The sequence below is a fragment of the Hirundo rustica genome, chromosome 4, assembly GCF_015227805.2.
Source record: "Hirundo rustica isolate bHirRus1 chromosome 4, bHirRus1.pri.v3, whole genome shotgun sequence".
Lineage (NCBI taxonomy): Eukaryota > Metazoa > Chordata > Aves > Passeriformes > Hirundinidae > Hirundo > Hirundo rustica.
The window spans coordinates 15,370,677-15,385,572 of NC_053453.1; the positions used below are offsets into that span (position 1 = coordinate 15,370,677).

Here is a 14,896-nt window from a genome sequence, read left to right on the forward strand (position 1 = left end):
TGTTTACGGGAAGGGGATGGCAGGGAACCAATTATGAAGAAAGTTTACTCACAAACCAGTCTGTACTCATGTACAGTCAACCCTTTCCTGCCTTTTTTTTTTTTTTTTTTAAATTTCCCATTTCCTTACGTTTTCAAGAAGGGTTTCCCAAGATGGGTTTTTATGGCAGACACTAACCTGAGCTAAACTATATGTACAACCCTCCATTTAATCTCCACTGCAAACCCAGTATATCCCAGAGAGAAATGGGAAGCATTGGAAAGGAAATGGCCACAATGACAAACAGGAAAAGCAGAGATGGAGAGATCTCCTAGGTCTTAAGTTCCCTCAGCTTTTAACCATAAATGAACTATGAATTCATCAAACTCTTTGCTTGGAAGCAGTGGCTCCTGGACCCAAAGGGGCTCACTGAACAGTGGGCTGGTCCAAACTGCTCAGATACAAATGCTGGTCTTCATGGCTGCACTGTCACCTGTGTCTGTGCAGAGAGCACCCGAGCTCTCATGTCTCAAGCCTAAGGAGAATGGTGTCCCTTGAGAAATGTTACAGCCAATTTGGAAGGCAGTTGAGGGATGGCTTCAAATGGTCAAAAATATCAAAGGAACAGTGAGTGAGAGGGAGTGAAGGAAAAATGAGATTGAGAATAGTGGGAAGGACAAATATGGACATACTCACAACATGGAAATAAAGGAAAAAGAATCTTTACTAATCCTTGCACAATGGAAGAAGACTCGCATCATAAACGTGAGATTTGTTACTGCTTTTATGCACTAGATATGACATAAGTCCATTGTTCAGATAACTTCCACAAGACGTTAATAATACCAGGTTGTGACAAATATTAAATATTTGTAGTCACAGTCATAGCTCTGTTTCAAGAGATATTACAATCCAAAGCAGTGATGAATCTTCCCACCTGACAGCTACAACACATGCAAGAAATAATTTTGAAGCTGAATGCATAAAGCTCATATCCTGGTCATTTATATGTAGTAATACTGCTAAAAGCCTGCAGTTTACAATCAAATTGCAGTTCTGGTAACTTTCTTCTAAACCACATTTTTATACAGTTCACAAAAGTGATTTATTATTCTTCGCCACATCTACCTCAGCTATTCATGCTGTAAGTAGTTTTTCATGCTATGAGCAGTTTTTCATGACAACTACATGAGGGCACAGTTGTGATAAAATAACTTTAATTATTGTTCAAACAGCAAATACACAGAAAATGTTACAAAACTGAATTCAGTTGGCAAAAGGAATTTTCTTAGAATGCTGTGGCCAAGGAGTTGGCTGGTAAAATGTTTTGAGCTGCCTTTTTTTTTTTTCATGGTATATATTCTGAGATTGCATTAGCCAAAATGTATAAATTTTTAAAAAACAAACAAACCTGCTTTAAAGTTATTATTTCTGTCCTATAAGAATACCAATATTTGCCCCTTTGATGAACTCTGTATAATTCACTGTCAAAAGGAATACACACCTGATCATCTTGGTTTGTGTGTCTGACAAGATACCGTAGAAAATCAAATCTGGAGCATTTCCGAACTAGAATGAGGTCTGCTGAACCATCTGCCAGATGAGCTGCTGGTGAAAGACCTTTTGGACTTCGTGGACAGGCACAGCTCATATTTACTGCATTGATAGCTAAAAATTTCCCTTTTATAACCTTCCATTCTTCTTCGCCTTCTGAAACACATCAACAAAGACATGGAGATAGGTAATCATTCGATCTACTCACAAGAACACTAAAATACAATCAATGGCAACTTAAAAGTATTCCCTGGGCATATACATGTACTGTCAATAAATATCTAAAATAAACTACATTTAAAAGTTATATTTTTAAGTATCTGTTTTTCATACACTAACAGAGAAAGCTGCTTTCTCCCTTCAGACTGTGGCATATGCATGCCAAATTCAGGATCAGTGCTATTCGGGAAAACCTGCAAAGCCATAGGAAGGGAAAAGACAGAAGCAAGTTAGAACTCTTGTAGAGTGAAAGTTCAGAGAGATTAACTTTTTAAATTCTATTTTTGCTCTTCAACTTGTTAATCTTAAATAAACAATGATGCAAAGATTGTAGTTTAGTATTTGGTTTCTAAAGCAATATTCCTCTTCTGCCTCAATGCAGCAACTTAATGTTTTTAAAAAGTCAAAGGGAAGGGATGACTCGGTGTGCAGCAAGGACCAGCAGGCAGCATATCAGGAGTCTGCATCCATTCCAGCCCCAAATGTCCCAATATTAGAACTATTAACAGAGTTAAACGTTCCTGTGTGCAAATCTTCAGAGATTTATGGAAAACAACACAAAGCCTCTTTTCAATACCTTGAAACTCTGTTGGAGATTATGTCCAGAATGAGTTTAAATGTGTGCTGGCATTGATACTACCAGGAAGCAGAGGAATTTTCTAGAACAAAGAAGCATTGGCAGACAATGCAGTGTTGTTGCCTAAACTGTACTTTCTTGAATATGGATAAAAACACGTGAAAAATGTCTTTTTTTTGTTTTAGTTTACACATAATTGTCTTCCTTATCACAATAAGAAAAAGCCAAAAAGCAGTCATAACACTATATTTCTTCTATAAATATAAGTAGACTCATTTCAAATCAACAATTCCACAGAAGTAATGACTGCAGAATAGACTATGGACATACATGTAGTCCTAAGACTGGAGTGCCATTAGAGGTAAATTAAAGAATCAACAAAAAATGCTTAAGTTTGTTTATGTAAACAAGGTAGAGATTTTGAGGAATGTTAACTGGTATGGACCTGAACATCTAACATTTTTTAGTTCCCCACATTTTGGTTAACTTACAGTGATTTTCAAGGTGCTTTTCTCATGGGATTACAGATAATGTTTATGCTATGTATTTCATGTCCTTACTGTCCCAGTTCTAGGAAATTCACGTTTACTTTAGAGAATCTGCATTAAAATTGTCTAGGTTATTTTGAACCTGAAGTCTACGATGCATTCATTTTGAATTGACATGTTCTGAGCTCTACACATCAGGAAAAATAAAAATAAAAAAAAGTCTCCAAAGTATTTTGTAGTTGTTCTTCACTATTTGAATTCTCTTGTTTCCTGGAATTCATTGAAACTCCTTACTATCCACTCTCTAGTAAAAGAGCCAAGAAAACCAGGTTTCCAGGAAAAAGACATGTAAGCTTATAATGTGACAAAAGACTTAAAGAAAACAAAAAACTTCATAATAAATTTTTCCATCTAGACTATCCCCTCTACCTCTTGAGAAACAAATTAGAAATAGCAAGAAAAAAAGCAGCTTTTAAATTCAGCATTTTTTCTTCATTTGCCACAGTGCTTTTTAGTACTGCTCATTTTACTGCTGATGTTTTTATGTTGTTTTCAAACATGACACTGCCGAAAGAAGTAATTTAAATCAGATTCAAAATGTGCATCTTGAGATGAGACATACCTGAATGTCAGACTATAGAATGACTGTTCAGGCTGCAGGCAAATGACAAGACCCTGCTCTGAGATGAAGGTAACTGAACAGAACATAAACTACTACAACTGGAAACAACAGGCCTTTTCTGATACACAAACAACAGAATGCAAATGTCTCCCTTTACAGATAAATCCTTTTGCTGTTTCTCTGAGAAGCATTAGTAATTTAGTCATCAGTGTGCCTAGATATGTATTAACATTTTAAGTATGCTCAGTGTAGTAAATAAGTCTCAAATTACTTAAGGTAAAATGCTTATTTATGTTACTGTAATAGATGGTTTTCATCTGGTATAAATCTCAGCATGCTACCCAAGAACACCTTCACTGTTCAAAGTAAGAAAGAAGTCAGGGTATCAATCACATTTTAAATGAACAATTGTTTTCATAACCATTTTGCAGTGTGTGTCACTGTAACAGTACAAATTATTTGCTCAAAATATCCTACAGGATAGGCCAGTCCTAAGAAGGGAGTGCGTAAGTGGCACTCATTTCACTGGCCTATTGTGTACACACACTGCGAGTTGTTGGAATCAGCATAAAGTACTAACACTCAACATTTACTCAGCACATGCACAGAAACTCTTGCACAACACAATGAAATATGTTCAGCAACAACCAATCAAGCACCCTTCTAAACTTATCTGAATTATACACAAACCTAGCAGGCACAATGAAAGAGTCAGCCAAGACAGCCTGCTGAGTAAAAAGCTTATCTGAAGCGGAGATTTAAAATCCTTTCTATTGTGAATCAAAAGTAGCTATTGTATTGTTTCCTTACCAGAACTGCACGGCTAAGAAACTGGATTGCAAGGAAGCCAGCTACCAGAAGTAGAATGGAATAAAGTAAACACTATCCTACATAATAAGTTGCTTAATGCCATCTGCAATGTTGACCAAAACTGCCTTGATTGCTAACTAACCTGTAGCTTTCTAGTAGCTCCTTGGATGGATGAAAGGTAACAAGAAGGCAGATTTAAAAACATTTTAAACAGTTATTTAAACAAGAGGAAAGAAAAGTTATGCCCATTAGAAAAAAAAACCCCACACAAGTGTGCACAGGGGTTAGGATGTGGGAAAAAAAAAGAGAATAAGGATAGCATAACTAGAGAAAGAGAACAGAAATCTCATTTATCATTTATAGTAAATATTGGGGGGATGTTGTACAGAAATACTAAAGTCCACTAGATCAGCTACTAGTCCAAGTTCACAGCCTCATAGTAGGGTGAGATTTGTTCTAACAAACACAAATTTTTAATCCTGATCTATTCTAAAAGTTATCTTAATGAACTGCTTCCCTCTATGACAACTCACAGTTTATCCATTCAGTCCTTCTAACAAAAACCTGTTGTCCTAGCTCACAGAGTATTATTTTTTCCTAAAGAAAAGAAACTAAACACACTGAAATATAGAAGTAATTAGTATTAATTTTATCAGAATTTTCTGAGGTTTGGGTAGAGAAGATACCTTACATGTTTTTAACATACTCAGAATCATATTATCATAGAATCATTTTGTTTGGAAGACCTCTAAAATCAGCGTCCAAGTGACAATTTAGCACCACTAAACCAGATCTGCCCAAGTGCCACATCCACGTGTCTTCTGAACCCTTTCAGGACACCACTTCTATGGTCAGCCTTTTCCAATGATTGACAACCCTTTCTGTGAAGAGATTTTCACCAATATACAAATGAAACCTTCCCTAGCATAATCTGAGGTCATTTCCTTACAACCTGGAAGAAGAGAGAACCCCACAAGGCTGTAACCTCCCTTCAAGCATTTGTAGAGTGTGATGAGGTCTCTCCTGAGCCTCCTCTTCTCCAGGCTGAACACCCCCAGCTCCCCCAGCTGCTCCTCACAGGACTTGTGCTCCAGACCCTTCACCAGCTCTTTTGCCTTTTCTGGACATGTTTCAGCACCTCAATTTCTTTATTAAAGTAGGGGCCCAAAACTGAACATAGGATTCAAGGTGTGGCCTCACTAGTGCTGAGTACAGGGGGGTGATGACACACATATTTTCTGTAAACTAAAAGAAACAATTGAATATCAAGTAACTCAGAATGTTTAAAAAAGCAAAACACATGCACACTTGAACTGGTAACTTCTGAAAAAGAGTAATTTGTGTAATACTATCACATTTTACTTTTTTTGACGAATTACCTTCATGTTTTAATCCATGTTCCTTGTTCTGTTCTGCCAGTTGTTTCTCACTTTTCTTGCAAATGTAACATCTGAAAACAAAAATACCATTCAATTCCTGAAAATCCTCCACTATTATTCATTTCAACTTTTTTATTTTACCCAGTCATTACAAGACCTTCCCCCATCACAATATGCACCACAGCGCTCCCAATCCTCATGTGGCATGAATCATCATAGCCCTGCAGGCAGCGCAGTTATTTAAGTACAGTTCCAAAGATTACTGGACGTCAGAGATAGCAGCAGCAGAGAGCCACAAGATCACATAGGTTGGAAGGGATCTCTGATGTGATCAAAAGTGGTCTCACAGCAGAGCTCAAAGTTGGTCCTATGGGATCAGGATGTTCAGTATCTTATTCAGTCAAGTTCTGAAGATTTGTGAGGGTGAAGTCCACACACCTCTGGGTGCCTTGTTCCAACATTTGACTGCTCTAACAGTGAACGACACTGACATAATGGAGACAGTCCATCTCACAAGTGCTGAGTGCAGGGGAAGAATCATTCCTGACCTGTTGACGTCCCTTCTGCTTAGAAAACTCAGTATAAGGTGGGCTTTCCTTGCTGCAAGGACATACTGTTAACTCAGGTAGAGCTGTTGCTCACCAGGATCCTGAAGTTATTTTTGGTAGAGCTGCCTTCGATCCAGTGTCCAGTCAACGCTCCTGCCTGGGACAATTGCAACCCGGGTACAGAACATCTACATCTTCTGAACTTCAGGAGATTCCTATCAGCCATTTCTTCAGTCTATGATGATCCCTCTTAATAGCAGCCCTGACTTTCAAGATAAGCCACACTTCCCAATCTGGTATCATCCATAAAACTGCTGAGAGCACACTTTCTGAGACTGTCCCAGCCATTAATAAGGACATTGCACAGTATTAGGTCCAATAGTGACAAGGACACCATTAGTAACTGGCTGCCAGCCAGACTTGCATTCACAACTTTTCTAGCAGTCCAGCCAGTTTTTCACCCACCCATTTAGCTTGTCCACACCTCATCAGTGTAGTTTTAAGAATACTACAGCAAACAGAACCAAGGTCTTTTTAAAGTCAAGGTATGTAACATCCACTGTTTCCCCTTCATTCAGGAGCCTGGGGACCTGAATGGCTTGAGGTGAGACATTAGTGAAAAATGGGGTAAAGGAGTAATTTTGCAGCCTTTTCCATATATCTTACCACTACATTCCCCATGCCACTAAACAACAAGCCCACAGTTCCTTCAGGCTTTTGTTATCATCACTATACTTAAATAATCCCTTCACAAGAAGCAACACCCTTCACATCCCTCACTGATTTCAACTCTCTCTGAGCTTTGGCTTTCTCAGTTTCATTCCTGCATGTTTAAACAATGTCTTTTTTGTTCTTTCAAAGTAATGCATTCTGCTTTCACCTTGCCTTTACTACTCAGTTCCTTGCTCATCCAAATTGCTTTTCTGTCCTGGCTAATCAAGTTTCTGAGTATCAGAATGGATTATTCTTGAACTTTGAGGAGGTACCAACTAACTCTCCTATGCCTCTTTGTACTCCAGGACAGTTTCCCATGGAAGACTTTGTACTCCCAGAGTCACCACTGCCAAAACTGCTCTCAACCATCACATCCCCACTTTTTATCTTCTGTAACAAGACTGGCAGAGCAGTTGTTCTAGCTAGCCTTTCAATCACCTCATTATCACACCCCAGGATTCTCCTAAATTGCTTGTGCCTGGCCCTATTGCCCTTCCAGCAATTATCAGGAAGTAAAAAATCCCCTGTGAAGCACCAGGCTTTCCTAACTTCATTCCTGAGACCTGGATGACAGTTTTCTCACTCTGGAGCCTCCCTTGCATCAGTGGACCTAATGGGTTGGGATAGTTGCTCCAGCTAATACTAGAGTCTGATCTCTAGTGTGTCACAGCACCAGCACAGCAGTCTTACTGTTTCTGGACAAAGTTTTTGGCTCCTCTGTACCCTGCTGTACTGTTTGATGCTGTGACAAGTACTTTATCTCTGATAGCTAAATTCATATATAAAGAATAGTAGTAAATACTAGTGCATAACTTCAAGCAGGTGAAAGCAAAGAGAAAGGAAGGAGCACTGGGAGATTAAGGCAGGCCCCCCGACTAAAGAAACAAGCGAAGAATATCACACAGAATTCATATAGCATCACAGCAGTATACAAAGAAACAGCCTAAATAGGCTGATTCCTGAGAGGACTTGTCCTCAGGACAAGCCATGCCAGCTGTTGTAACAGCAGTAAAACAACTACTGAAATGGACCCAGTTAAAGTGTGAACACTTGAGAATTTCTGAAGTATCATTTCCATTTGTAGAAGCTACAAGGCATCCATATTTTTGATTTCTTAGTAGTAACACAGCATAGTATCCTCAGCATCTTATAATTGGGTCCTGTGCTGTTATATTTTACTTCACTTAAAATTGAGGGAGGAAGAGAACCAGCTAAGAAAATTTTATTAGATTTTTGTTTAATGACCTGATAAAATGAGGTGTTCTTTTTAATGAGTCAATAATTGGTTTTACAAGCTTATCTCTTTTAGAGTAAGTGTTTTCATATTAAAACCAACAGTTCTGTAACCTCTATTTATGTACAGGCCTTTATAAATCACACCGAATATCCAGACATAAACATTAGCCTACCCCGTTCTGCAGCTCTCTTTATCTCGTGGAGATCCGTGTGTGTGTTTGGCTGGTTGATAAGCAATTGTTCCTTCATAATAATGATGAGAAAGAAAAGTCTTGAAGCCTGCATAAAAAAGGCATTATGCAGCATTAAGTCTCTATAAATCCACACAGCAAACATCTATGCATACATTCCTTTATTTTTCCTCTCCTTCCTTCTCTAAGGACTGCAAAACAATAGTAGCCCTCCTTAAGCTCAGAAGTCTTTTTCTTACAATGTTTTAGACTGTAAAGAATAAGAAAATACCACAGCACCACTCCAATGTTTTAACATTTGTCAGAAGTGCCATTTACTCGACATCTTTAAAAACCACCGAAAAATTTAGTTATATATCACTACTGAATCTTAAAATTGGCCTGCACTAAAATTCTCCTCATACATCTTCTTTCCCTAGCACAAGATAAATCAAAGCAAAAGATACTTTCCACTAGCATAGGATTTATCCAAGTATTAGGTAACAAGATTAAATCACTCATCTCTCTCTAATGAGTGCTAGAATAAGGGCAAAATTAACAATTCATTCCATCAGCTGAATGTTCAAGACAGATGAGCGCCTATCTCTCTTAAAGTGGCTAAATAGAAAGTCAAAATGATAAGACAGAAGTTATTACTTTTCAGGGCATTTTCAATTGGTGGCACATATTCAACACAACTTTACTGAGCCCACTCTCAATGTTAACCCAAAGTTACAGAGCTTTAAATAATATGATCCAATATACTTGGTGCTACAAGGAGTTTAAAATCAGGTTCAGTCTGTTTCTGGTGTTTACAAGCTTCAAAGAAGGTTGGTGTGGAGAGAGCAAACCAACTGCTCCAATATGTCTACATGCTGACAAAAGAACATAGTAATTAAAAAAATTACCTGAGTAGTCATATCTCATTGGACCCATCCACCTCTTCTTCTCACTATCTTTTAATATATCTCCATAAAAACCATAACCCAGCAATGACACAGAGTATTTCAAAAATGTGTTGTTGTGATGTACAGAAGAGACATCCAGAGGCTGACAGTCACCTATGAAGATTAGAAGTGCAAGAGTCTGTCAAGCCTTATTTTATTTGCAGCTGCAAGCATGATAGTAACTTTAACATTGCACAGTCATTAAAAATAAAAAATACATATTGAATTTATGCCAATATATATGTCATAAATGCATACACTTCTTACACATAAAGGAAAAATAATTTTTAACACTGATTTAATCTCCTACTTTAGAACCATTAAACAATAAGTGAGAAGAAAGGGCTCAGTATGTTAGAAATGTATGATGAAGAATTGACACTCTTCTACCCGGTAGCAGTAGGAGGGTGTTGAAACTCTGGAAACTAAGATTTTGGGGTTTTAGTGTATAGTAATACATGTGAGTCAAGATGGAGGGCTTTGGGCGTTGTCTGAGTCCTTATTCTTCATTGGTTTAGGTGTTTTTCTGTAATTGGGTGGAAAGATCTGCATTGCAGGCCTTGGGTGGTCATCATTGGGTCAAAACGATAAATAATATAGGTGTCATCTTGGTATTGGGTAATTATCACTTAAAAGACCTTGGAAAGATTTAGAAGCACTCCATTTTACCTCCTAGCATGCTAGTTGGAGCTCACAGTACATGAATCTGTAAATACTGTAAATAGATAAGATATAATAAACATTCCAAACTTGATCCTACATTTCCCGTGTATTATTCGTCCTGACCTTAGCAGAGAAGAAGCCAAAACCCTCACGGGGAGAATAGAGTCATGGAACTATTTAGATTGGAAAAGGTCTTTGGTATCATCAATTCCAAATGCTAACCCAGCCCTGTCAAGGCCACTGTTAAACCATGTCCCTAAGTGCCACATCTAGACATCTTCTAAATATCTCCAGGGATGGTGAATCAACCACTTCCCTGGGCACCCTGTGTCAATGCTTGACACCCTTCCCTAAGCAGAATGGTGCAGGATCTCCTGGGTATTACTTAAACCTCTATATCATACTATCAGAGGATAACTGAAGCTGGAAGGAGCCTTTGGAGGTTTCCCATCAAACCTTCCACTCAAACCAGGTTCAGCTATGAGGTGAGATCAGGTTACTCAGGGCTTATCCAGACAAGTCCTGGGAATCTGTAAGAACAAAGAATATACTCCTTCTCTGATGTCCTCCTCACACAAGCTTTGGAGCGGGTGTGGGACGGTGGGAGCTGTGGGGGTGTTTTTTAACTTATTTGGTATTTTTGAGGGTTTTTTTGTCCAACAGGGAGGTTGGACCAGATGATCCACTGTGATCCCTTCCAACCTGACCCACTCTGTGATTCTGGGACTTAATAAGACAGTTAAAATAGTATGATATACGAGGCCACATCTTTCTAATCCTAGCCCGAAGGCCTTAAACGCACAGATGCAGAACAGAGTTAACCACAGGTCAGTAAGAGAAGCTGGGGGGCGTGGGGTTTCTTTATGAGACCAGACGACCGCTGATGGCAAAAGGAAAGAGCCTGCTCTCTCACCGGGGGATATCACAGCTCTATTCTGGAGTCCTTTCCCCGGGGACGCCGGTGCCAGAGAGAGCGAGCCCGAGCCCCTGCCGGGCTTTTCCCCAGGAGGCAGGGCCCAGAGGCAGGGACAAGCCACTGCCCCATCAGGGACAAGGTGGGACTGGAACAGAGTTGGGTTACATCCCAGTGTGGGGGATGGGCACTGCTGAGCAGGGACAGACCACGTGATACAGTTAAAGGGGAAAGGGAAAAAACATTACAAATCTGATGAAACACAATATAAACCCAATTAATGCATTAAAACATGAAGCGTGTAAATCTTTGCAGATTGTAAAACTGCAACTGTTAGATACTCAGCAATGATACCAGAAGGTATCCATAAACCCTTACTTGGCAAGGGAATATTGAATTGCCCAGGACAATTGCACAACTAGCACAAAATACTACTATTCAAGTGTACATGCATTTCTCAAAGCCTTCTCAAAGATAGATATATATATATAGAGAGAGAAAGATACAGTCCAACAACTGATGCTGCTTACTGCATTTTACTATTTTCAAAAGAATAACAGAAGTCAAGAAAACTTTAGCACAAGTTTTAAAATACTATGATCCCTTGAAAACAATGAATTACTGTAGAGAAAGCAATTAGTTTTTAACTGCCTGTATTTCAAATTAGAGACTTAAATCCCAGAAAAAAAAAATCTTTGTATTTCAACTCAGCCATTATGTTCAAATTATATTTCACAGACATAAAAAAAGAACTAAATGAAAATAGTATTTTGGGCTACTTTTGTATTTTCGTAACAAAACAGCAAATGGCAACCACCCACCTATAATAATATGAAGGGCTGAAGTTACTGGATCAGAAATGCCAACAGTTGAATAGCATACGCAATCTGTTGATCCTGAAAAATAGAAAAACTAGGCATCAATTTTTACCTTTGCAAAACAAGTATTATTGGCACAGTCCTCCAAATAAAAGCATTATGTTCCTCTGGTTTGCTCCTTTCTATTTTATGGAACAAAGTAAATACAGGGATACTGTATTATTATTTTTATTATTCAAACTGTAACATTCCCCCCCTCCTCCCGCCATGAATACATGTTACTGCTCTCCATACAAACTACAAAAAATTCACAATATAAGCAATAAACATATAGCAGTTAGTGAAGGGAAGTAAGTTATTTTACACTTCATGATTACATTATAGCTTTTATATCAAATGAGGCAGGCATACACTGATTCTCATGTTTAAGATTTCTTGCTCATTGAGTTCTCAGGAAAAGAAGAGAAACTGACTGGTCTGCTGTTTTTTGTGGTACTGATCTAAATTCCAGGATGTCATCTTATACCAGAAACTTCTGCTCTGTTCTATTATTTGAAAATTAGTAAAAATATTTGCTTTGAGGAATTAGTTTCTAGATAGGGCAACAAAATGGATAGAGATGTACCTTTACAGTCTTGATGCAAAATACCTACAAGAAGAAAGGGGAAACTTTAGGTTTCACCTATATGCTGTTTAGAAATGGACAATTCTCCCTGTTCCCTATAGAAAACAAGAGCCTAACATAAGGATCTGGTTTCTACTCTGCAGTAGGGACTTGGAACTCAGATCCAGACATACAGAAGTGTATTTGTTGCAGCACTTAATTTTGAATTTTTCTTAGTTTCTCTCATTCCTTCCATGAAACTGAATTCCTTCAAAGTGTAGGTATCTGAAAAGATAAACTTTGTCCAAATACATGTTCTCAGATTTCCTACCAATATATTAGGTGCAAGAGCAGCTCAAATACAGTGTACTTGATTTCTGAGACCTTATCAAATTGAAATAGAAACTAAAAATGGGAGAATGAGCAACCATTATTTTAAAAGCACTTTTAGGGATTTTTTGGTTTTTTTTTTTTTTTTTTTTTTCTTCTCTTTGGAAATAGAACATTAGCAGTTAAGAACAGGAGCAAAGAAAATCCTTTTCTTTTCAGAAAATTGACACCACTTCCCCTGCCTGTGAATGGCATGACAGAAGCTTTTACCAAGTAAACACAATGCAGAAATCTGCCACAGTGAACAAGCAGCAGCTCCAGGAGCCAATTAAAGAGAACAGAACAGCAGAACAAAAGACTATGACTAAATAGATCTCTCACTACAAGGCTGAGGTACAAGAAGGTGCCAGTGCACCATTGCAGGTATATGCCACTGCAGGACAGAGGGCTCCAATTTCCCTCAGTATCACAACAGATGAGGCACACAGATGATGACCTCATGTCACATTTAAAGTTCTACAGCAGAAAATTTTAAGTGGACTTCTGAAGCTGAAGCTGTACTTTACTGCCAAGCTTCATATTGTCTCCTATGCTCACAAACAGAAAATCTGACTACTTTTGAGAAGGAAATCAAACAATCACTGAGAGATCTGACCTAAACTTCTACTGCTCAATGTATAAACCTAATGCTTTATCCAGTATTTCTCATTTCTTCCAGATTTGTGGGCATTCTACTCCTAGAACTACCTCAATAACATTTGTCTTGATGTAAACAGAGCTTCCAAGATGGGAAGAGAGGAATTCATGCAAGCTACATTTCAACACTGGAGGTTTATCTCCCTATGATCTTCTATATTCAATTAAAAGCTGATTCATTTGTTTGGCAATTACACAGAACTTATTTTCATTTCTATTCATTAGCTAGCAAGGAAGGGCTAAAATTAAAACTGAAGTCTGAATTATTTCTGAGATTCTAAAATGGGAGACTGGGGAACATACCAACAGTAAAACACTGTTGGTTTCTCTCCTCTTGGAGCTGGTAGTACGGAGCAACAAAACCAGTGATCTATTTACATGGATGTAACTACTATAGCATTCCTCACACATATGAAAAGAGAATGTAACTTGCCCTAGCACCACACCAAGCATGAACCAGTACTTCTTTAAAGGTCACAAAAATGTTCATGATGACTAAGGGTTTGAATCCTTTTGAATACTTAACCAAACAAGACTTCTAGATCATTAGGTGGATCTTCACTGGATGTGGAATCTACAACAGTTGAAAACAGCACTCTGAACAGATGCACACACAAGCCCACCAAAATCTGGGTTATTTCATCAGTACAAGTCTAGTATGAAAAGCAAGATTAGAATGTAAATATAGCTTGAATAATATCCCATGATTAATATGTTAGGATTGCCAGAGAACTCAGTGTGGACAAGAAGCTTCCCACAGAGCATGACGCTTGACTAATGTTAAGCGGTGGCTATTGCACACTCCGGCTGATCCAACAGAAAAGTTATATACACATACTCTGCCAGATTTTCTCTGGGGATTTTTAAGGGCAACAGCCTGAGTCAAGGAACCCATAAAAGAGGTTTTTATGGGTTGCAAAGAACTACATGCAAATGTGAAGAAAATAGTTGGACTGCTTGCTAACTGGGTCCTAATTCACTTTAAAAATGACAGAAAAATATTCAGTATAGAAACTAATTATTGCATTGGTTTGCTAGTAGAGAAGAAAATCAGCATGCAAAGCAATGTTTAAGTCTCAGGTTAAGACACACACAGCTATATGTGTGCATGTTAGACTGCAGACAACATTCCAAAGCTTCTGTTCCAGTCATGGATATCTTGTCAGGAATAGTGATGGCAACTTCAGCTTGAGTCAAGGTAGTCACACACAGGCCTCCGTGGAAGGGCCTTAGGAAGCAAAACATCAGCATGTGATAAGCAGAGGCAACAGAAGATCAACAGGCTCTGCTGATCCTATTGACCAGATGCCCCCTGCTCTAAGTCTATATGCCCATCTCATTTGCAGACACCAAATGTAAGCATGAAAATTTAAATGTCAGTTCAAACTGAAACTTACCCTAAGGAGATGAATTCCATTATCTAAAATGCCACCAACCACCAGTCCTGCAGATTACTCTTGCTTGTCCTGCAACTCCTGCTCTAGCACTACAATCACTTTTCATAGGGCCAGCACATTTCAACAATGGTGGCACCACACCACAGGTAGATGCTGAATGTCTGAATTCTCCTAGCTAAAGAAAGCTTTCATCCCAGATCCTTTGATATTAAGAACTCATGGAAAACATGAA

At 38.4% G+C, this 14,896-nt stretch overlaps 1 protein-coding gene across 2 annotated transcripts in view; it reads right to left on the reverse strand.

The window, feature by feature from the left end:
* Positions 1-14,896, reverse strand: part of CERK (ceramide kinase) — a 43,307-nt gene that overhangs the window by 5,528 nt on the left and 22,883 nt on the right. Inside the window, exons 7-12 of one of the 2 annotated variants that reach the window (XM_040061952.1) lie at positions 12,263-12,286; positions 11,641-11,715; positions 9,205-9,357; positions 8,300-8,405; positions 5,629-5,699; positions 1,484-1,689 (exon numbers count right to left, since the gene is read on the reverse strand). In XM_040061952.1, coding sequence (XP_039917886.1) covers positions 1,484-1,689; positions 5,629-5,699; positions 8,300-8,405; positions 9,205-9,357; positions 11,641-11,715; positions 12,263-12,286 — 635 coding nt within the window. The remainder of the gene's footprint in view (positions 1-1,483; positions 1,690-5,628; positions 5,700-8,299; positions 8,406-9,204; positions 9,358-11,640; positions 11,716-12,262; positions 12,287-14,896) is intronic. The other variant, XM_040061953.1, reaches the window with a different exon arrangement.